This window comes from Ruditapes philippinarum, unplaced genomic scaffold, assembly GCF_026571515.1.
Source record: "Ruditapes philippinarum isolate M1 unplaced genomic scaffold, ASM2657151v2 ctg1913_1_1_1_1, whole genome shotgun sequence".
NCBI classification, from domain to species: Eukaryota; Metazoa; Mollusca; class Bivalvia; order Venerida; family Veneridae; genus Ruditapes; species Ruditapes philippinarum.
Window position 1 is genome coordinate 48,227 of NW_026860906.1, and position 24,990 is coordinate 73,216.

The 24,990-nt window shown below is 33.3% G+C and overlaps 1 protein-coding gene across 1 annotated transcript; it reads left to right on the forward strand.

Annotated features, from left to right (window-relative positions):
* The first annotated feature begins 8,508 nt into the window (after positions 1-8,508).
* LOC132713875 (lipoma-preferred partner-like) lies at positions 8,509-21,993 on the forward strand. Its single transcript, XM_060696579.1, has 11 exons — positions 8,509-8,659; positions 11,458-11,549; positions 13,463-13,660; positions 14,295-14,423; positions 14,679-15,248; positions 15,635-15,736; positions 16,386-16,453; positions 16,845-16,892; positions 17,774-17,904; positions 20,571-20,691; positions 21,501-21,993. Exons 2-11 carry the CDS (start codon positions 11,459-11,461, stop codon positions 21,630-21,632), a joined length of 1,590 nt encoding a protein of 529 aa, XP_060552562.1. The 5' UTR covers positions 8,509-8,659; position 11,458; the 3' UTR covers positions 21,633-21,993.
* Positions 21,994-24,990: the final 2,997 nt, after the last annotated feature.

The window sequence follows — 24,990 nt, forward strand, 5'->3', positions numbered from 1 at the left end:
AGGGGAGAAAATGTGTAAGTGGCCAGATAGCTCAATCGCTACAGCCGCGGTACATTATTCTGTGGGTCACAGGTTTGAGTTATGGTGAAGCTGAAAGTTTTTCTCATCCTGTGACTGCATAATAACCATGAGTTTAATTCACTATGCTCTGTAAACATCAGAAATTCAAGGACATTAATCAATATAGTGGAGAAATATGTTGTGGTTTAGAACTGTTTCATTATTTAAGAGAAAATGTGTAGCCGGCCGGATAGCTCAGTTGGTCTTCTGAAAGTCATGTGTTCGAGTCATGGTCAGGCAGTTTTGAGTCAGGGTTTAGAAGTGGTTTTGCGACTGGCACATGTTTTATTCATTTAATAAAGTGCATTTAATTTGAAATGGACAAAGGCAGTATTGCATGATACTGTTAGATCTACAAAAGCATTTGATACAGTTGATCACACTATACTGCACATGAAGAAGTTCTTTTTCTTCTTCTTAATGGAACTTCAAGCATCTGCCATATGTAATGACATTCTTACATGGTTCAAGTTTTATCTCTGATAGCAGCTGGTTGATGTGGCTGGTACTCCTTCTACTTCTGCTCTGAGTACCTATGGTGTCCCCCTGATGTTCATTTTAGGTCCTCTTTTATGTCTAATATATGTCAATGACATGTCTGCAACCCTTATAAGCAATTAGCTTTATTATATGCACAGGTACAAGTATCAGACCTGGGAAGAAAAAATATGATTAGATTTTCTTCCCAGGTTCGATACTCGTGCATGTGATTATATGATGATGACTCAGGTATCCTTGTACATGTATTTAGGTCAAATTCTTTTGGCGTCGCCCTTTGATGCTTTGCATCAATGCTTTTCTTGTTGTGTAATCTGACGTATTTAGCACACGCGCTAAAGCGTGGCCATAGCGACATTTGGAATTTACACTTGAAAATCCACATCGCTAAAAATAGCGCATTGATTACACGGTAAATTAAAGCTGTGAAAGACCCTGATTTGAATGCAGCAGATGATAAAAAGCTAGCTAATTGATAATTAAGTTACCTCAAACGTATATTTGTGTCTTATTTACAATATCCCCTGTATGTTTTGTTTGATTTACAATATTCCCTGTACGTTTTGTTTGATTTACAATATTCCCTAAACGTTATGTTTGATTTACAATTTCCCCTATATGTCCTGTTTGATTTACAATATTCCCTAAACGTTTAGTTTGATTTACAATTTCCCCTATATGTCCTGTTTGATTTACAATAATTATCTCCTATATGTCCTGTTTGATTTACAATAATTATCCCCTATACACCGTAGGGAACGTGTTACAGTATCGCGTTTTTCGGTTACAGTATAGAATTTTAAAGATGGAGGATTATTTGTTGAGAGGACAGGTAGGTAATTTTTATTCCGGTCCATACTACAAGTAGTTTAGTGTCTAAAAGATGTTTTGTGCTTTGCTTGTAAGGAACAGAATCCGGTATCTAGTCATATATTTCTTCAGACTCTGCACCGCAGATTTATCGTTATATTGTCTCAGAAATATGCAGATTTGACTGTTTGAAAATTTGAATCGAGAGACCAACGCATTTTCTCCAATTTCGACAATATTTATGCATGCCTAGAAAAAGTAAATCTGCAAAACGTTAGTCCTTTATGTTAGGAAACGTTTATAAAAGTTAATGACCAGTTGAACTTATTTTCCTGTTCGTTAAATGCGTTTTAAAAAATAAACAATGTTACAGTATAGAGCGAGGTGATTTGTGCAAGGTTACAGCATAGACCTAGCGATTTTTATCCGATTTTGTTACAGTTTATACTCAGATTTCTGTTACAGTTTAGACTTCGATATTTTCTATATATACTAGGTAAAATGTATGAATGTTACATAGACTTTTAAATCTCTGTGAGCTTATTGGCCCGGTGGCTATTCGTTCGTCTGTGTGTTCAATCTCATCCGCTCAGTAACTACTTGGCTAAATGTGATGACATTTACATGACTTTCTAACAATTAGTTGTTCAAATATATGGTTTCGCTTGCAATCGGGGATACGAAAACCCAAATTATAGATTTTGAAAAAGGCAATGTTTAAAGACCCTTCTCGTCTCGAACCAAAAGCATTCAAATCAAATCATGATCATGGCGTCATTTCGAATGCTTCTAAGTTGAATTTACGATTATTTTGTCATTATTAAATTAAAAGTCGTTTTTTCTTATTTCAGACATTCTGTATAGCAGTTTTCATGTTTCTGAAAAAGAAAATAATATTGAAAGTTATAGAGTATAAATTAAGGTCAGACAATTACAATATCTTCTCTAGTGAGTCTGATGGAGGTACATAAAAGTGGCTGAGTCCGGATAAGGCCGTCGACTTCAAATTATCTTTCATTTACTGCTGTAGTTGAAATCCAATCATGACTTTGGATTCTTTGTATGTGAGGAATCTATCAAGGTAATTTACGGAAGGTCGGTGGTATAGTCAGGTGCCCCCTCGTGTCTGAAATGTTCCACAAAGGGATTATGTGTCTTTCTTTACACTAAAGCAGGAATGTTTTCACATGACCTCAGTGTCGTTGAAATTTAATCCCTAAGAAAGCCAAACGTAACAAACCCTTTTAAATACATACAAAATACATTATTGTAGATGGAAATTCCAACTTGAAATAAAATTTAAGGTTGAAATATTGCTCACTTAAATACTGTTTAATCATTCTTAGGGTATTGCCTGCTTGTTAATTGTGTCTTTTGACAGCTTATCTATGGTATGTAAGCTTCATAACCTCCGATCCCCTCTCAAAATTTCATTTTATTTAGTTTTTAAAGCACACGAAGTTTTTAACCTGGGTGTAATATGTCGCTTTTCATAGAATGGCAATAACGTGCCACATTGAAGGTTTCATGATAACCGCCATATGAACACATCCACAGATGTTAAAAAATCTAAAGTGTACCAGTTCATGTTTAATGTGAATTCTGCTGAAGCCGGTGCTAGGAGGCGTGGACGGTAGCTTGCAGTTACCACTACCGTCCCATCAACAGGTTTAATCAAACTGAGCCTGCAACATTTTCATATTTTCCGTGTTGGACTTCTGTTAAGGATTCTTTTTTCTCTATTTTATTACTAATAGGCATTATTATAATGTGTAATGAAATCAAGCAATAATCTTTCTTCTCTCAATACAATTCGATAAAAGTTACTGTTGTTGTCGCGAAAACAGTCCTTACTTAGGACATTACTTATACTGCAAAAAGTCTCAATCTGAAACTTAAAGTAAGAAAAATAGCAAACTATAACTATTCTGCTGAAGAAAAAAAGTAATACAACCTTTCAAGAATGTATAAAATAGAAAGGTATGAGTTATTTCATAAAAATAATGGATACACGAACTTTGTTTGAAATTTGGCAAGTATCTAAACTGTAACCGAAATCTGGGTATATACTGGAACAAAATTGTATCAAAGTCGCTCGGTCTATACTGTAACCCTGCAAAATTCACATCGCTCTATACTGTAACAGTGTTTATTTTTCAAAAGCATTTTACCAACAGGAAAAAGGGTTCAACTGGTCATTTACTTTTATAAACGTTTCTAAACACAAAGGTCTAACATTTTGTAGATTTACTTTATCTAGGCATGCTTAAACAATGTCGCAATGGGGAAAAATGCGTTGGTCTCTCGAATCCAATTTTTAAACCTTCAAATCTGCACATTTATGAGACAAAACAGAGATAAATCTGCGTGTGCAGGGTCTGAAGAAATATATGACTAGATACCGGATTCTGTTCCTTACAAGCAAAGCACAAACACATCTTTTAGAAACTAAACTGGCCTGAATAAAATTCACCTACATCTCTTCTCATAAATAATCCTCCATCTTTAAAAGTCTATACTGTAACTGAAAAACGCGATACTGTAACACGTTCCCTACGGTGCTATATGTCCTGTTTGATTTACAATATCCCATATACATTTGTTATCACCATTACATTTATGATAGTAATATTCATCATTAAAACTGATGTAAATTGATAGAATTTGGATAATTATTATGAATTAAAGAACTTTTCTTCTTAATTAATTGCATTTAAAAGTTAGAGTCAGAAACTGTTGAACATAAAAAAAAATTAAAAAATGTTGTGTTGATGTAATGTTGTGTTGATGTAAATCAAATGCCTAAATAAACTTTATTGAGCAACCAGTACTTCATTAAATATCATCATAGCGATTTCCAAATACACATTTGTTTATTTTCCGTGCCATGTACATGTATATTTTATATGCATGTACATATAAAGGTGTACATGTATATTTTGTGAAATGAAATTAGAAAAAAAATCCAATGATATAACTCGATTTGATGACCACTTCTCCCTAAATTTCAAAACTTCTCTCTATTTTTCCTGAAGAGAGAAGTCACTTCTCCCTAAATTTTCAGTCCAAGGTAGTCCCTGAAGATGACAGACCTTTGAGATTTGCCGGATAAAGTATCATAACATTGCAATGATTGGACTGTTTATAATTACTTCTTTGGTATCACAAGACAAAACGAACCTGCTGAATGATTTATGTATGACTTCTAATTCTACCCGTGCACAAAAAAGTTGTAAGGGGGTTGGGATATACTGGAATCAGCTTGTCCGTCAAGCCGTCTCCCTGTACAAACATGTAGATACTTGGGTGGCTATGGGAACAATAGGTAACAGTAAATTTTCTTTGATGCTATTCATTCAGTAAGCTCTTATGTGGCTACTTTTTCTCTTACGTGCCTAAAAGAACAATAGAGAGAACAAAACAGTAGCCACTTAAACACCAAACTTTGAGGACATCCGTCCAGCAGTTTTTCTTGTTCGCCAAATAACTCAAGATTCCCTTGAACCACAGTCTTCATATATGTTATATAGATTGGTCATGATTAGTAGATGGCCCCTATTGATTTTGAGGTAACCAGGTCAAGGTCACAGGGGCCTTGACTTAAAAAAAGCTTGTCTGCCCAATAACTCGAGTATCCTTTGACCCACAGTCTTAATATTTGGTATGGAGTATGGTCATGATTATTAGATGACCCTTTTGTTTTCGAGGTCACTGAGTCAAAGGTTGGTTATGTCTAGTAGCTTATCCTATTGATTTTGAGGTCACTAGGTCAAGGACAGAAGGACCTTAAAAACTACAAAAAGCTTGTCCGCCCAATAACTTAAGAATCCTTTGACCCACGGTCGTCATATTTGTCATGGAGGTTAGTCATGACTTTTAAATGACCCTATTGCTTTTGAGGTCACTGGGTCAAATGTCAAGGTTGCAGGGTCCTTTAGTTCAAAATGTTTGTCCGTCCAACAACTTAATAATCTTTTGACCCACAGTCTTCATGTTTGGTATTGAGGTTAAACTTGTAGATGACACCTATTGATTTTAGGTGTCTGTGTGAAAGGTCAAGGTCACAGGGGCTTTTACTACAATAAGCTTGTTTTCTCAAATGCTTAAGTATGTCTGTCAAATTTGTATTGATTTTGACATTTTCTCATTTGAAGCATTTAATTATGTTCTCATATATTTATTATAAAAAAACAGACAAAGCAGCATGAATGGGGGAGAGGGGTTCAAGTCATGCAGTGGCAGTTTCAGTTTTGAGGTCAGTAGGTCAAAGGTAAAGGTCACTTTTATCTTTGTCACTAAAAACATGTAGAATACATAACAAAAACTGTAAAGAAAATCGAGAAATTACTGTCGATCCCGAAAAACTCATGGATATCATAAAGCGGGAGAAAAGCGGCACCTAACTATAGATAGATATAGACCATTTTACAGTACGATTTTTCCATAGCAACGTATGTTGCATTTCGCGCATGCGCATTCTGCGTAGAGCAAAAGCTCAATAAAGATAGAATACATTTTAGTGTACTTAAAGGCTTTAAAAAGCGTGATTCACCCAGAAAAAAGAAATTTTGGGATGAATTGAAGCGGTAAGTACTTAAAACGTGAATTGATATTTAAAACAGATACACAAAATTAGCGGGACTTACAATTCAACGACCAAAACTTAAAGTCCACTGTTCAAGGTATCATTAGGTGACTTTTTCATCAGTAATTTAAATTAAAACAGCAGGGTGTTAAAGATCACATTTTTTTCCATGTATTACATAATATTACACAATTGATATTCCTTTGAAAGTGGATTGGCAAGGCGGTTAGTGTCAAAAAGATTGACACGTTACCGGTTGTTATTTGCCAGCTAGTTTATCATTCAACCGGGTCGTTTTAGTAACATGACATAGTTAATTTCTTAAAACTATGAACATGATTAATCGTAATTTAAGTAACTTTCATTTATACCAATCTCATCAATGTTTATTGATTTTGTGAAGTGACAAATAGTGTACGTGTCGTGCATTTCCATGTGTTACAAGGAACCGGATAAAATGTGTGTTATTCCACCACCCATCTTAACTTCTCAAGAGTTTAGAAAATTATTTAAATATATATGTGACTTAAAATATATAACACGCGTTCCGACTTTTTTCAGAATGATAATTAACCTCGATTTTAAATGTTATAAAATTTATATTAAATGTTATATATAATTATTTGTTAAAAAAATAGTTTTTATATGGACGATTTCAATAACAATTAAATTGACTTCTTTATTTGCTAATATATATAGTTCAACATTTTTTTACAACAATAATTTCAATGTCAGGTCAGTGATCGTAAGTCGATAGTATGTTACAGGCTATATGAAAATAATGCAGAATGCTACGTCATGTGGACACGTACAAATTTACCCGTTTATTTGCCATATGGAACATTTGCTATTCTGTTACAGAATAGGTACACCACATCCTCTCAAATTCATGTCCTAAAAATGGTAACATGTCAAGAAGAAAATGCGAATGTAAATATAGCCTATTGCCTCGACTTAAATTTTTATCCGTGTTACACCGATACTTGAACATGTCTATTTACGTCTAGCATACAGCCATATTTTAATTAAAAGCCCATTATACCCCAAGAAAGGTATTTTTGGTATATTTATTTCTCAAAATCTTTCTATATTTGATGTCCTGTTCAGGATTTTTTTTAAAAAGTTACTCATTGGTCGATTACCCGTACAATACCCTGCTTGAATTGATTCTTGCAATACGTACAGCTACAGTTGTTAAATATTCTGTATGGAATAAAAATACTACTCTGTTTACATTTTACTTCTTAAAATACAATTATTTTCATTTTCAGCACTTTCTCCGGGTGATAGCATCTAACTATTAATTAAACGTTACAAAACTGATGCTTTACTCATGTATGTCCTTATCAAGAAAGAAAGTTGCAGAGATATTCTTTGAAAGATAATGTTAATATAACATTAAAATTACAAGAGCACGGTTCAACCACCACATCGTTCCTGGTTAGACTGTCAAGCAGTTTACGTGTACTTGTTGAATTTTCTTTCGCAAGGAACTGATATTTTCTGTACATGCCAGAGCAGAGGTACAGTGCGAGTGACCGTAGAAAGGATTTCATACTCAATCACAACGAAAGTGACATGTATCCTCCGGGAATCAAACCCGGGTCGCCCGATTCACAGTCCAAAGCTGTACATAGCTGTTGAGCTAATCGGACGGCTGTTCGACTGGCGATTGCGTATGACTTTTATTGCTATCGGAATTCCTTTGTTTTATAGCCGATAAGATGCGACTGACTGTCCATGGCGTTTTGATACTCATAGAGTTTTTGGCGCCAAAAAAACTAAAAAGTGTTTTGAACATTTTTAAAATTGTTGATGTGTTTTAGAAGTGGCATATGCATGCATGCTAGCGTACTGTATGTAATTTAATATAAACAATAATAATTATATGATGTTTAATTTCCTGTATTCAAGTATGTCTACTTTATGAGATTCTATATATATTATACTTATATAATAACCTTATTAGATCAGTATTTTTATACTATATCCTATCGTGAGATGTTAATTACTTCCTTCTTTTCAAGATGACACTCAGCCTCTTCAAAGTCCCAGCCACTGTTTCCCGGGGTGTGGCCTTGATTGTACACTTAACTAGTGCATACTTTAAAAGCCTCAATAAAAAATATGCGGAAAATCTCGTTAAGCTCTATCAAATTTATCAATTTTCACACGCCCACGTAGCCAACTCTTAAAAATTAATTACAAATGAACAATTTCGAATCAAATAATTAAATTCATTTTATTAATATGTGGAGAAAAGAAACTTTTATAAAGTATACGTCTTTATAGAATTAAATTTATTTTATTCTCGTTAACTTAATTATATACATGTGAAGGAGTTTATGCATGTAAATCTACTAAAGTATAAATTTAAATTCTAATTAACATTATTTGAAAATGCAGTGCACTGTTTTAATCAATACATACTTTCACGTTCAAATTGTTTTGACTGATTAAATAATTCACTGTACATGTACAGGATTTCGTAATTTAACAACTTTACGACTAGCTATGTCAAAACTCATTCAGAAAATATTTTACCTGTCTGGGAAAGTAAAGGTTAAAGGTCAATATATCTGTCTAACTATAACGGAAGTGACGTCACACAACCATTTATGGAGTCGATCAACGGCCAAAATTAATTTATTAGATTTATCATTTATTTCTAAATTTTGCTGGACGACATTGACAGTGGGATATCGCGTAAGTTCAAAATAAAGTATCTGTCCTATCTACTATTTCTTTTATTCTTGCTCAGTGTGTGTTTCTACAAAAATCTCGTTGTCCAAAAATTCGAGACCGTGTGAAAAAAGTGGGTGGAGTACGAGCACCTAACTGTCAAATGAGGAAATGCAATATGGAACTGTTTTGACAGTTCTACAAAGAAGGCATTTTACATATTACATGATTAAATTGAATTATATTAACTGCGGAGAATAACTTATTTCTTCATAAACTTTCTTTAGGTCATAGAATAAATTCTAAAAAAAAGCTATCGATACAGTTCCAACTTTGATTTTGAATCTTTTAATTCATTTGTTTTGATAGAATACCACTAGTACTGTCTGTCATTGACATTATTTAAAATGTATCAGTAGAAGTGGTAGCAAACTTTCAGTGGTGGCTGATATTCTCCCACAGCCTTTAGGTGCTTTACTAACAAGTTGCCAATATGATTACTTAACATTAGAAGCGTCTTTACCCTATGTTTATGAAATTGACGTCATGTCAAAATTTAGCACTACTGTGCAATAGCATTTTTAGCTCGACTATTCGATAAGAATAAGTAGAGCTATTGTAGTCACCCGAGCGTCGGCGTCGGCGTAACCACTTATGTTAAAGTTTTTGTAATAGTTTAAATATTTTCAAAGTCCATTGACATATGGCTTTGAAACTTTGCACACTTGTTCACCATCATTACCCCAACCTATAAATAGGAGGAGGTAACTGTATCAAGCATTTTGACAGAATTATGCCCCTTTTTCGACTTAGAATTTACGTTAAAGTTTTTGTAATAGTTCAAATATTTTCAAAGTCCATTGACATATGGCTTTGAAACTTTGCACACTTGTTCACCATCATTACCCCAACCTGTAAACAGGAGGAGGTAACTGTATCAAGCATTTTGACAGAATTATGCCCCTTTTTTGACTTAGAATTTACGTTAAAGTTTTTGTAATACCTCAAATATTTTCAAAGTCCATTGACATATGGCTTTTAAACTTTGCACACTTGTTCACCATCATTACCCCAACCTGTAAACAGGAGGAGGTAACTGTATCAAGCATTTTTTTTTACAATCAAGCACTAAGAATAGTCAGAGTTCCAGATAACGTGCGTATCGGCGTATTTTACGCTTCAAAAGCAGCTAAATACGCACCATATTTCAAATTTGTTGCGTTCATTTACGCACGTTATAAATTAAATACGCAAAGAATGAAAAATCGAAGCGTATTTGGTGTGTACTTTCATTTTCGAAACAGCTGATTACAGTTGGCTGTGTATCTTTTTCCGTTCAATACCCGCCAAAATACTTTACCTACTTTTCATTCTGTAAACCAGTCAAATTATGTCTTTATCGCGTAGACGCTTGGTAAAACGTGTGGCTTGATTTCCTTTATAATTGCAAGCGTTTGTTAATAATGACGTAAATCATGGCTGCTTCCAAACCAAAGCAGAGGAAAATTGACAATTTTTTAACGCAACTCAGTTACCCACTAAAACAATTGTGAATCCTATTGTTGAAGACATTTAAGATCGTGTATGAAAAGGGCGCACATAATTGTGAATCGCAACACAACACTTGAAAATTGGCAAAAATGTTATCCGTGGTGGTACTGAAGTACGAATGAAATATCTGACTTGTCATAAATTTAAAGCTGACAATGTATGGGCTAATGAAAGTGCAATAAACATGCAGAAATCGGCTATTGATTGGTGATTATTTGTAACGTTACTGTTTATGTATTGTCACCAATTTTTGTTGTAAACAATATAAAATAAAATAAGAATATGGTAAAGGCCTTTCAATTGAAGTGAATTCACGCTGAATATCTGCTAAATTAATACAAAATAAATATCTTTAATGTATTTTCATTAAAAAAATTTCTATTTTCAAAGGATCATATTATTTTTGTACAAAAAAGTAAGTCATTTAATTGTACCCTTTAGATTTATGATATATCTAAATTTACCCCCACATTCTGAAAAGTGGGGGTAATTACCCCCAGTGTAAAAAAATTATCTGGAACTCTGAATAGTCGAGCGTTGCTGTCCTACCGACAGCTCTTGTTATGGTGTTGCAAATGCGGCATGGGTATGTTATAAGATTTTTAATATATATACAATTAAGAAATAATGAACAGGCTAAACCAGGAGAATTAGGGGACAAATTTTCTGCTTTGTAATCTCGCTATTTTGAAAGATAAATAAATCGGTCAGCTAAAAAAATAGTCTGTCTATATATCTTCCATTAACTTCAAGCCCCATACAGTCACAGTGCCATCAAGTTTTTTAGTCTATCAAAAAAAACCCAAAAAACTGTAAGCTGCGATTTTTTCAAAAGCCTTGAAAAATCTTAGTTTTTACAGGGCATTTATTATATAAGACTATTAGAATTGATAAAATTCATTACAGGTAATAATTGGGATATTCTAATAAGTAAACATTATCATTTTGATAAAACGGTTAGAAATATGGTAAGCATTTACAAATGTAAATTGAAATGAATATAATGTTAAATGTGTGAATGTTGGACCTTAGTGGCTGATTTTGCAATGTTTTGACTGGGGACATTTAATTCAAATTAACTCATGGAGACACATTTATATAGATAATTACCGGAAACTGTTTCGTAATTGAGACCTTTAATTAATGGAATTGAGAATTAGGTTCAAAATAAATGTTTATGAAGGTTTTTTTTATTTTCAGATGCTAATTATAAATTGATTATAGATGATTTAATATTGTACATTATTTTAATTTATCTTTTATCTGAACAGAATGGCCCAACACAGTTTAAGTCAAGATTTTCAACGTATAGCTATTCATGAACCAAGACAGCATGGTGGTCAGGCACCCACATATAGAACAGGTACTACATAAAATACCCTTCTTTAGCATGTTTCTATATATCGGTAGTCAAACTAAAATGCATTTTCCTTTAAAAAACTTGACAACTTTCAAATCCATTATACATGCCAAGTATAGAATTCTTTCTAGAGAAAAGACATCTTAACAGGAATTAAATTTTAGGGCTAATGAAAATTTAATTTTGACTATACGTTTTATCACTTGTCTGTATTTTTGAAAATTTCCACTTGTCCAAACAGGATGTGGAACAACCTGGGCAAGACTGAAAATTGATTTTGCCACCCTGACAGTGAGTTTTCTCACTAAGTTGGGAAGAGGTCTTAGCCTCTTGATTTTTGGGAAAAATTATCACTAAAATTTCAGATTTGGGAAGTAAAAAGCAGGTTTATGTTCAGGTTTTTTGGAAAACTTCAATTGGGAAGAGGCCCTTTATCGGAGTCTGTTATATAAGCAGGAAAATAACTGCCTGAGGATCACCTCCTTTCATTGTTATCCTTTAATATTAAGCTACAGATTTTTTCTTGTATTATTTCTTGTGCTATTCATAATTCTGGTATCTTAAAGTTAGTTGTAATTTTCAGCAGTTTTTTTCCCTTATATACATTGTATATAGAAAATTGAATGACTATGATGCCTATACAATAAAATGGTTGTCAAACAAAATTGATTTCTTTTTGTATTTTCTGATCGTAAGATCAGTAAATACATAGCTAACATCCACGGTCTAACACAAAATTTCCTCACAGTCCTAACAACGCAAAGTAGTTCTCACTCAAAACTGCTTAAAAACCAGCAATTTAAAAGAAAGAATATTTTTTTAATGTAGGCATTTAACGAATTACAGTGCATTAAAAGTTTAGATTAGTCAACAGAAATATGAGGTTACAATCACAAATTTCGCGGATGAATATCTTTTTTACCCAATGAAAAATGTTCGGCTATTTCCGTAAAGCTTCGGATTATCATGATCAATGAAAATGCTATTTTTAGCTATGTCGATTACCGAATACATGTACTCCAGAGCGTAGTACACAAATAAATCTGACTGTCGAGTAGTGGAATATATACATGTCGGACTGTTTTGGCGAGAAGATTTTCGCTAAATTATTTTCATCAGTGCTAAACAACAGGTTTATCGTGAACAAAATACCTCGAAATTAATAAGGATTACAAACACGAAATGGAAATTCTCAATTTAGAATTACATAATGTATTCGTTTTTATTCAAGGTACATATGTATAACTTCGCCGTGGTGCAGAGGTAAGCGGTCTCGTTGAGGGTGTGAGAGGCCTATGGTTCAAATCCTAGTCGAGGCAATTCTATTTTTTTTCATGCAAAATTCCATATGTATCAATCTCAAACCGTTATAGAAGAAAATCAAAACGCTGTCGCTGCGTAAGATGAATTATAGTATATAAAAATAAACTTGTACAGGAAAATACATACAGATAGTCAGTATGATTTAGATTGCAAAAATCAGAAAATACCATAGAGCTGCAGCCCTTTGATTCAATGTAGATGCCGCTTTTGCATGATAACTTTCAAGACAATTGTTTGAATGCATATTATGTTGACAACTTTCAGTTTCATGATAATTGTTTGAATGCATATTATGTTGATAACTTTCAGTTTCATGATAATTGTTTGAATGAATATTATGTTGATAACTTTCAGTTTCATGATAATTGTTTGAATGAATATTATGTTGATAACTTTCAGTTTCATGATAATTGTTTGAATGAATATTATGTTGATAACTTTCAGTTTCATGATAATTGTTTGAATGAATATTATGTTGATAACTTTCAGTTTCATGATAATTGTTTGAATGAATATTATGTTTGTCTCAAGCATGTTGATGTACACATTTAAGCTTATGTTTACATTTCCTTAACAAATTTATTCTCTTACAGGCCCCGCGCCATTCAGGGCATATCATGATGGCAAAGATGATTTCCCTCCCCCGCCTCCCCCTTCCTCACAACCTTTCATGGAGCACAATTTCCCCCCTCCCCCACCAGAATCCAAGGAGAATATCTACCATGAGATACGGGATGAAGATTTTCCTCCTCCTCCACCTACTGGAGCTGAGCCAATGTATACAAGGCCTGGTAAGAAGTTTGTCTAATAATCATTTATATTGAAATAAGGAATATACATGTATACAGTATTTTATATTGTATGTACTTAAAGCTAGTGTGATGCATGATAATTATATTCCAATCAAATCTGCTAACCATTTCCAAGGAAACTAGTGTAATGCATGATATATTCCAATTATATTTCAAATCTGCTAACCACAAGAATCAACCATGGTAAATGTAAATTAATGATTAACATGTTGAATATATTATAATCATGGGCTTAAAATTAATAAGCATGTTTTACCAATTTATGCCCCAATTTTGGGGATGAGAGCAGGGGAGCATATATATTTGCCCTTTTCCTTGTGGCCATTGCCAGTCCCAACAGTCATGCTGTCATGCTTTCAATCCAAAGACAGAAAAAACAAAGTAATGTTTGGGAATCTGTGTCTTTTGAATAAGGTCCAGCCTGTACATCCATGCAGTCTTTGACTAGGCTCTATACTGCTGACAGATCAATTTTAGTATTTTGTAAATAATCGTTAACAATGCAAAATGGACTGTTACAAATTCAAAGGAGGGCAGGTCAGTTATAAAAAAAATCAGCAGTTTAACTAAACTTTGACTAGAAGAATAATGTTAGCTTGTGACATGTTGATAGGTTACACACAGTACGGGAGCCCAATGACGTCATATGAGAGCAGGCACGAGTCACAGACACTGGTTCAACCATCCGGGAGATATGAACGTGAAGTGAAACAAGCAACATACAGTATTCAAAGCTCTGATAGTAAGTAAAGTTTATAATATGCTTTGCCTTGTATTAGTAAGTAAAGTTTATAATATGCTTTGCCTTGTACTAGTAAAATTGTTTATCCTTTTAAGATGTGACATTTGTTGATAAACCAGTTTCAGATGGAAGACATTGTTGTTATGCAGGTTGTAAGTTAGTTCATGTCTCCATTGAGTTATGCAATGTTCTTTATTTTTTCGGAAGGACCATTACTTTTAATGTTTTATATCTTGAAACATGTGTACATTACAGGCAGTGGAAGGTCATCTCCACGTTCATCACCCTATACAAGCCAGTATGCCAACTTCTCAAACCTACAAAACACATATAACACAAGTTCTGCCCCGCAGACATATAGTACGTCAAACTATGGCAGCTCGCAGGGGTATAACTCATCACCATCATACGGCCAGTATTCATCGAGCAACATTAGAAGCAACAGTCCTTCTAGGTACTCGCCCAACTCTCCAAGACAGGCAGAAGAATCTGGTGTTACATACGCCCAGATCGCCCCTAGATCTGAATCTGGTGTCACATACGCCCAGATCGCACCGAGATCCGATCGTCCGGTACCTGGACCACAAACACCCATTCAGATCAAGGTTGCTGATTCAAAACAGCAGTCATACCCTTCACCAAGTCAGTCGCAGTATTCAAGGTCATTGCAAGGGCAGCAACCAGTATCGTCCGGATATTCACCGTCATCATTGTCTCCTAGAGGGGCCGACTCAAGGGGAGGTAACTCTAAAGAACAGGAAGTAGATGCACTTACTCAGATGTTAATGCAAGGTCTAGAAGGGACAAAAGATCCAGATTTCTTTGGTATTTCAAGTTATATATTGTCTCACAGAAAATCATAATTTCACAGAAAATCATAAATTTTCTAAAAATTGGAACATCTGTCTATTTGAAGTATACATTTTGGTATTTAAATAAAGTAAAGTATTTTGGAGACCTCAATGACCAAAAGGTTGAGGTTGATGACTTTGAACCAAAGGCCTACACTGCTGTGGGTTTGAATACTTTTTAATAAAAATGAAACGTTACAAAGCTCTACACTGAAATTCTATGAAATTCTATGATAAATATGCTATATGACCTCTTCAAAGTTTGATATATTAAAATTGAAATTCCACAAACTTATTGTAGTAGACAGTTTCAAACTTGCATAAAACATGGATTTAGCATGTTGATATTTAATAATTCAGGGATATGTGCCAAATGTGGAAAGAAAGTTGTTGGAGAGTCTAACGGGTGTACAGCAATGGACCAGGTCTTCCACATAGCATGTTTTGTCTGTGTAAGCTGTGGTAAGTTCACTATAGTTGTTATATCAAATCATATTTCCCACCAGTTTCGAGCCAGGCAAGCCTGCATATCTGTGAGGTCATAGTCACAAAGGTTTATTTTGAGAACTACTTTGTTAAAAAACTTAAAACTTGGTTCATTTACTATATATAAAGATATTCTATGCTCATATTTTATATTAGAAAATATTGATAATTTCTACACCGTCCCTATATCTTTGTAAATGTAAAATGAACATGTTTTGACTTTTCACAAAGTAGATATGTTATGTTGAAAATTCTACAAACTATAGGTGGTCACAATATGAATACAAAGTGTTATGAAAAGAAATGGCTTGTTTTTTAACGAAATAACTTTACTTGATCTGTAGTAGGGAAGGCAGCTTCCAATACATAGTTTTCTAATTCTTTTATCCAAATTAGACATATTCAGTAAGAATTTTATAGATTTCATTAAATTTTTTCATTAAATATTTTACTCAAGTTGGAGCACAGTATATCATTAAACAACTTAAATCCTAAGTTGTTATCGGCATTGAAACTTATTCATGGCACAATTGATTTAAATTCCATCATGTAATTTTTAAATTTAGGACAATTTTCAATTGGTCATGGAACTAAAACCTTTAATGCCAAATATTTCTTGTTTCAGGTACATTACTAAGAGGGAAATCTTTTTATGCAATGGAGAGAAAACCACATTGTGAACCATGTTATATGGTAAGTTGTTACATGCACATCTTTCTAATTTCAGATGTTTTTGTCAGTAGTTTTTAGCATGATCTATTTCATTAAGATGATGGAAGTTTGTTAAGATTTGCTGAAAATCAGGGAAATATAAGATCACCAAAAAAACACCCCGATATTGTCAATGAAATTGACTAGAAAGCAACTCCTGTAATTCATGAGATAGCTTTTAGATACCATGGCTTTTTTTTCACAGGTAGATGGATGATGTCCTCTCCTTAAATTAAGGGAATATTATAACACTTTTGCAAAAGTTGAAGAAAAAAACCTGACTTAAATTGGAGTTAAAGGGAACATTATTTTCCTTACAGTCTTGAAAATCTTGATGATAGTGATAAATATTTTATTTTTTTCTTGTTTTCAGAATACACTGGAGAGATGTTCTATTTGTTCAAAACCTATTACAGACAGGGTGAGCTTATATACTTAATTAAGATTTAATATCTATATAAGATTCTTATATATGAGGATATCAAGCTGTTTTTTGATTGAAGAGTGATGGTTCTCCACAGGCTTCTTAAACAGTTAAGCTAGAAAGTTGACATATTGACACCCTTGTGCACCTTTGGGTTTGCTCCTGTTATTTTTTAGCTCACCTATGGGGGCGTCTGAGGCCAAGTGTTTAAGGTCGTTGGCTTCAAATTGCCTCTCGTCTCTGTTGTTCCCACCGGAGCCAGCATCTTCAAATTCTTTCACGTGAGAACGCTATCCGATAGCTTACAGAACATTGGTGGTTCTACTCAGGTGCCTAATTGTGATTGAAATAATGTACAAAGGGGAACCTGAGGTCTCTTTCCTTCCTGCACCAGTAAAGCTTGAAAGTCGCCATATGATTTAAACTGTCTTGATGCGATGTCAATTTGAAATAAAAGTCATCTGGGTTAAAAACTAGGTCACTCAGTCAAAATATGGAAAAACCTTGTTAACACTCTTTAGAGGTAACTTTTTCAGCCCAAATATGAAAATTTGTCAGAAAAGTTTTTTTTATGATTTCCATCTCATTTACCTGGTCAGTAACAACTTAGTTAAAAGCGAACAATGTAGGGTCATGATGACCCTCTTGTTTCTATTTCATAGGATTTAACCCATTACTGCACTAAGGTTACAAATCATTAAGAGCTTATTGGTGTTGACGTCATATAAAACTCAATCCTACAAGAATTTCAATGACTTCAGGAAGGCACTGAAAACCAACAAGCATTCATTTCTACATTATTACTTGAAATACTTATTATAAAAGAACAGGATTTTGATTTAATTATCTCTGTATTTATGGTGTATATATTGTTACAGTTATTAAGGGCAACAGGAAAGCCGTATCATCCAGCATGTTTTACATGTGTAGTGTGTGGTAAATCACTGGATGGTGTACCATTTACAGTAGATGCTACCAACCAAATACACTGTATTGAAGACTTCCACAGGTAAGTCAAGTTATTAAGTAAATCTGGTACTTTTTGAGTGAAAATGTTAATTATAGCTTTGACTGAGACCTATTCACATTTTGCCGGGTATTGGCCACAGATTTTACCCTTGTGACCAGTGGAGATGAAACTCAGCTAGCACACTGTTCGCTACTCAATCACTATATTTTTTGAAAAATTTTCTTAAATTGGTTAATGAATTTAGCTTGCAATAACAACAAAAGTCCATGAACAGGCAAAGTCAAACAGAGCCTGCAACATTTTCAATTTTGCTGTGTTTGACTTTCTTTAGGAATTCTGTTTTTAGCCCACCTAATAGAAAGTGGCATGAGGAGCTTTTGTGATCGCTTTTCGACCGGCGTCCGTCCGTCCAGCGTCGTCCGTCGGTAAACTTTAAACCGCTTAGCCAATTTCATCCAAACTTCACAGGAATGTTCCTTTGGTAGTAAACTTTGTTCAAAGAATTTAATTCCAAGCAGAACTCTGGTTGCTATGGCAACCAAAAGAAAAACCTCAAAATATCTTCATTTAAAAAACTGAAAGAACTAGGGCTTAAATATCCTGTGGGGGTCATTGATTTTCCTTATTTGTATATAGTAAAAACTTACAAGATCTTCTTTAAAAAACCCAAATAGCTAGAGCTTAGATATTAAGCATGAAACATCCTCTAGTAGGTGTCTACCAAGTTTGTTCAAATAAAAGCCCTGGGGTCAAAATTGGCCCCACCTCAGGGGGTCATTGATTTTCCTTATTTGTATATAAAAACTTTAAAAAAATTTATTTAAAAAACCAAAATAGCTAGAGCTTAGATATTAAGAATGAAACATCTTCTAGTGAGTGTCTACCAAGTTTGTTCAAATAAAAGCCCCTGGGTAAAAATTGGCCCCACACCAGGGGGTCATTGTTTTTCCCTTTATGTACAGTAGAACTTCGGTAAGTCAAAGTTTGAGGGACTTGTGTAAAAACTTTGACACATTGGGACTTGGACTAATGAATCGGTCTGAATTTCATGACAATATTTCAACCCGTGACTAGCCCTAATTATAAGATCTATAATGTAACCTATTTCATGTTTTTCTTCATTCATTAATCTAATATTTTACATTATACAATGATAAATATGACAGGTTAAGTTACTTTTCACGGCTAAATTGATTTGGACTACCTGTTGACGTATAGAATGAAGTTACAAACGGCGTAACAATACGAAAGGGCAATAACTAAACCAGCTTATAGTAAATAGTTCGCGTGTGATTATCACGCGACACCGGGTCAAGGAAGTACTCAAATGATAGTTCTTACTGTTTACATGTACTTTCAAATACCGCTACGGCAATTAAAATAGTAACGATTAAAGCATTTTTTCACACATTTGAACCCATACAAAGGCTGTTTGTTCAAAACTCGGCTGTGTAATTAACACCTGTCACTAAAGTTGATCGGAAATCGTCTTCGCGGCCAGAAAAGGTGTGAAAAATGTCTCGAGATCGAAGTTGTCAAAATAATGGAAGGACTTCGACTTATTTATGGTAAATTATACTAGATTTATTCTATACGGACCACGAAAAAACTTCGACACATTGAAAAATTCAACACATAAAATTTCGACTCATAAATAGGTTTTTATAAGGAATATATAAGGGAAAAATCGGGACTTTCATTTTACTTCGACACATCGAGAAAATCGACTAATCGAAGTTCGACTCATAGAAGTTCTACTGTATATATATAGTAAAAACTTAAAAAATCTTATAAAAACGTCAAAGAGGTAGAGCTTAGATATTTATCATGAAACATCTTCTAATGGGTGTCAACAAAGTTTGTTCAAATAAAGGCCCTTGGTTTACAATTGGCCTTGGCCAAGGGGCCTATATACAGGTGAGCGATTTCAAGGCCATCATGGCCCTCTTGTTTGCTATTTAGATCCAAATTGAAAGATGAATAAGTCCATTTAAGAGATTTGGCATTGTAAAAACTAAGAGTTGAGTCCCCATACTGATATTAGTCAAAACTTGTTTCCTGACTAGTGGTCAGGTCATGTCTAGATTTTTTGCTCTTTTAAAGAATAGATCAGGGTCTGCGCTTGTTGTATAATGAGTAACAGGCTAAGGGTTTAGAGCTCTGAAAACTGCAGACTCAATTTGACTGAGTCTGTACATGAGGGATAATGAAAAAGTGCAGTGCCATGATTTCAATGTGTTGAGTTATTGTTATATTTGTGATTAAAGGGACTCCACTGAGGTTTAAAAGTATAAAAACATAACATTTGAATTTCTTACATAAATGAGCTGGGGCACTTAAAACAGTAATATATGCAAAGATAGCTAAGAAATATACTTTGAAATAAATTAAAAATCGTATTTTGATGCTTTTCTTAGCCTAATTTGAGTGAAAAGCGTTTAAACGCTTTTCAGTTTGGGTCAGTTTTTTACAATTTGAAAAATTAATCTGGAAAAACGGTGTGCGCGAATGATCTGAAATTTTGCACAAAGATTAGTGGTCTAAACCTACATCAAATGGTACAATTATCTGGAAAAAATATTTTCAGTCCCATCATGTCAAAAAACCTCAGTGGAGTCCCTTTAACATTTTGTGATTGTATATATATTACAGGAAGTTTCCCCTGCGGTGCTGTGTCTGTTTAAATGATTGTTTATATATTACAGGAAGTTTGCGCCGCGGTGCTGTGTCTGTTTAAAGCCTATCATGCCAGAGAAAGGTCAGGAAGAAACTGTTAGAGTGGTTGCCATGGATAGAAGTTTCCATGTCAACTGTTACAGATGTGAGGTATGTGATGTCTGTTGTAATACTAGTAGTCAATATTGATGAATCTCGACATATTTCACTTCTTTCTGTTTATTTGTTAATCAACCTCATTAAAATTAATTTAGCCATACAAGTTCAGATTAGTAAAATTTTTACAAAAAATCATCTTGGTAATAATACTAGGTAATATATAATTTGAACGTTTTACAAACGATAAAAAATCAAATTAAAATTGAAATCATGCCTTCATATTCATACTCATTTTAAAAATGTATTTAAAACAAACTATTGTGCAGTAAAAAAAGAAAGTATATACGCATAATATGAAAAAGACAGTTTTGTCAATTTATGTCTTTTGTGACTGTTTAATTTTTCCTGGTTCTCCTCTTTGCTGAATAGCAAGATAATCAGGTTTGTAATCTAGGGAAAATTATCATGATCCTCAGGAAAGGCAAAGTTTCTCTGTTACATTTGATCACAGGCATTGAGTCTAATGGTCATTTATCCCTCACCACTGATTTAGGAAATGTTTTGGATAATAAGTGTGTGGTAGTTACTCATTAGCTGTATTAGAATTGTCAACATGTGACCAAAAATGTGGACAATTCTGCGTACAAAAAAAAGTGCTTTATTCTGCCTACTGAAAAAAATGTGCTTAATTCTGCATAAAAAGCAGAAAAACAAGTTTTTATTCTTTTTTAGAACCCCTTTTAGCATTATGCTGTAAATACTAGAGGCTAAAATGTCTATTTGACTGATCATTATTGAATAAAACAATTTTATTAGACCTTATATTATATCTAGTAATATATATTTTGTCCTCGTTTCAGGACTGTGGAGATTTGTTGTCATCAGAGGCTGAGGGGCGTGGCTGCTACCCCCTTGATGATCATATTTTATGCAAAGCGTGCAATGCAAAGAGAATTAATGCCCTTACTACAAAACTGTCTACAGAACTTTAAATATATCTAGACTTGAACAAATTTATTGATAGATCTGCAATATTTATATCACATTAAATGCTTATTTTGTTATTTGTATAATTTTATGTATTTTAGTTGTTCAGCAAAGTATGAAGTTAATTTTAAATACAAAAAAAGTCTGTTTACTGAATTAAAGTGAATTAATTTAATGTGCGTTCTGTATTTTACAAAATCATTGTTTGAACTTTTGAAAAGAAATACTTCTGAAATACTTTTATGAAAAAAATAAGAGCATACTGCGACTGTTTACTAAATCGTTGCTTCACAGTTAAAACCCCTTCTTAAAATAACAGCATATCTTGTTGTGGAACATTTTATTCTGTGTGTGAAATAACAGAGACATTCAACATTACAGCTCTTTCAAGAATTGACTATAAGATTACAAGATGATGGAAGCTACATTTATTTAAACTTATAGATTTTATAAAAATGTTTCATTAGATATAATGTTACATCCTAAAAGGCATATATAAAATATATACTTCTATAAGTCAGATCAATTAAAAGCCCTACTAATGTCAGAACCTTGTTTCCTAATAGGATACTAGTACTGTTTAATTACAGGACATTGATTTGAGAGTAATTCATATCAAGTTAGAAGCTTTTATCACATCAGGGCTTGAATTAACAGTGTTCAAACTGAAGACTTAGATTTTTTAAAACAAATTTTTTCAAACTTTGCCAAAAAGTTGATTTTATACTTTGCTGAAACATTTATGTGTATGTAAGATATAGTATGCGAGACACCGGTGTTTTAATAAACTGTATTACATTAAAACAATATGAACCTTATAAAGGTGTATTTTAGTATAAAAATCAAGTATTGGTTGTTAATTATAATATGTTAAGTGCATATCAGAAAATATTAATATATATATTTGAAAATTTTTATATCAGTGTACAGTATAATGATATTTAAGTATTATATTCTATATTGTTATAGAAAAGGTGTTTTTTTTAAGGTTGAGGAAGTTACTGAATCATTTTGGTTATCTATGCTAAAAGTAATGCACCATTTGTGGAATATGGACCTTCTCTTAAAGTTTAAGATGGTAATATTTGTATCATAAGTTATTTTATGTCAGCAGAAGTTGTATTGAAACAAAAAAACTTTCTTTTCCATTTCTTTAATGCAAGTTGATATGATATTAGACCTTTGAAACTAGATTGTAAATGCTGTGATAAGTTTCAGTGTGGTTTGGAATAGAATGCCGTGGTGGTTTTTAAATGTACAGATATTTCTGTTATTATACCCATGTGACCAGTGCAGACCAAGATCAGCTGGTACATCTGTGCTGTCTGATCATAGTCTACACTGTTCACTACTCAGTCAGTTTATATTTTTATAAAAACTTTTTCAACATGACAAATGGTTTTCTGCAGATTCGAAGGTTGACAAGTCCATTTAATTGTAACTTAAAGGCACATTATGCCTCAGAAGCAAATAAATATTTCCTTCTGTTAAAAGGGTAAATATGAGTTTTTAGCTCGACTATTCGCAGAATAATCGAGCTAATGCAGTCACCCATTTGTCGGCGTCGGCGTCGGCGTCCCTGTGGTTAAGTTTTTGTATGTAAGCTGGTATCTCCATAACTACTGAAGGGAATGGATTGAAACTTCACACACTTGTTCTCTGTGATTATCTAAGATGATTGGCACAAGTCCCATAACTCTGATTTGCTTTTTTTTATAATTATGCCCCTTTTTCGACTAAGAAATTCTTGGTTAAGTTTTTGTATGTAAGCTGGTATCTCCATAACTACTGAAGGGAATGGATTGAAACTTCACACACTTGTTCTCTGTGATTATCTAAGATGATTGGCACAAGTCCCATAACTCTGATTTGCTTTTTTTTATAATTATGCCCCTTTTTCGACTTAGAAATTCTTGGTTAAGTTTTTGTATGTAAGCTGTTATCTCCATAACTACTGAAGGGAATTGATTGAAACTTCACACACTTGTTCTCTGTGATTATCTAAGATGATTGGCACAAGTCCCAAAACTCTGATTTGCTTTTTTACATAATTATGCCCCTTTTTCGACTTAGAAATTCTTGGTTAAGTTTTTGCGTGTAAGCTGGTATCTCCATAATTACTGAAGGGAATGGATTGAAACTTCACACACTTGTTCTCTGTGATTATCTAAGATAATTGCCACAAGTCCCATAACTCTGATTTGCTTTTTTACATAATTATGCCCCTTTTTCGACTTAGAAATTCTTGGTTAAGTTTTTGCATGTAAGCTGGTATCTCCATAACTACTGAAGGGAATGGATTGAAACTTCACACACTTGGTCTCTGTGATTATCTAAGATGATTGGTACAAGTCCCATAACTCTGATTTGCTTTTTTTGCATAATTATGCCCCTTTTTCGACTCATGAATTCTTGGTAAAGTTTTTGCATGTAAGCTTGTCTCTCCATAACTACTGAAGGGAATGTATTGAAACTTGAAGAGTTTGTACCTTTTCGGACAATTTTATGTATTCATATAGGTAAGCATTATTATACTCAATGAAACACCCTTGTGACAAATTTTCGAATAGTCGAGCGTTACTGTCCTCCGACAGTTCTTGTTTTATGTAGATGTAATGGTTTAAGAGAATGTTAGATGCATATTTTGAAGAAAATTGTGCAGAATGTGAAATTATTTGTAAAAAAAAATAGCAGAATGTTAACAAACTTGTATTTTGACTTCCATACAAAATACTTAATCACTATAACTGTATTTATTGCCAAAAAGCAACAGAAGAAAAAGATGACTGATATTATTGACCAATGAGTAACATTTTGGAAAATATAATCGGACATCAAAAATAAAAAGCTTTTGAAAAATTAAAATTAAAGCAATTTTGGTGCATATTGGGCCTTTAAACAAAACGAGACAATTTTAAGCTTCTTAACTAAGCTTTAGCATCTGTATTGTAAATGCATGGTTATAAAGTATTGCTTTAGTTATTGTGAAGAACTTGTGATGTTAAAATGAAATTATGACATTTTACGTGTGGTCTTTGCCATTTTACTCGCACATTATCTTAAAGTGACATTATGCACATTTTGTCACTGTTGAGTTGAATTAGTAACATATTTCAAAGGCTAACTATCGTTATGGTGATTGACCAATGATTGGTAATGAAAAATGTTTTTAATATAATATAAAACCTACCTATATTATGAAAAGACTGCCCCACTCTTACCAATACATTCTGAATGATATTTTTATGAATTTATTTTGGTCACAAAAATTATTGATTATTTTTTCATAAAGTATGGAATTGATCACAATAATGGCAAAATGTCAAGTTTTTTTTCTTTTGTTTTACCTTTTCACTTTCAATT

Coding starts and splice junctions, on each gene's coding strand:
- LOC132713875 (XM_060696579.1), top strand. CDS start 11,459: ATGGCCCAACACAGTTTAAGTCAAGATTTTCAACGTATAGCTATTCAT. Junction 16,893..17,773: donor CAAAACCTATTACAGACAGG/GTGAGCTTATAT, acceptor ATATTGTTACAG/TTATTAAGGGCAACAGGAAA. Junction 20,692..21,500: donor TCAACTGTTACAGATGTGAG/GTATGTGATGTC, acceptor TCCTCGTTTCAG/GACTGTGGAGATTTGTTGTC.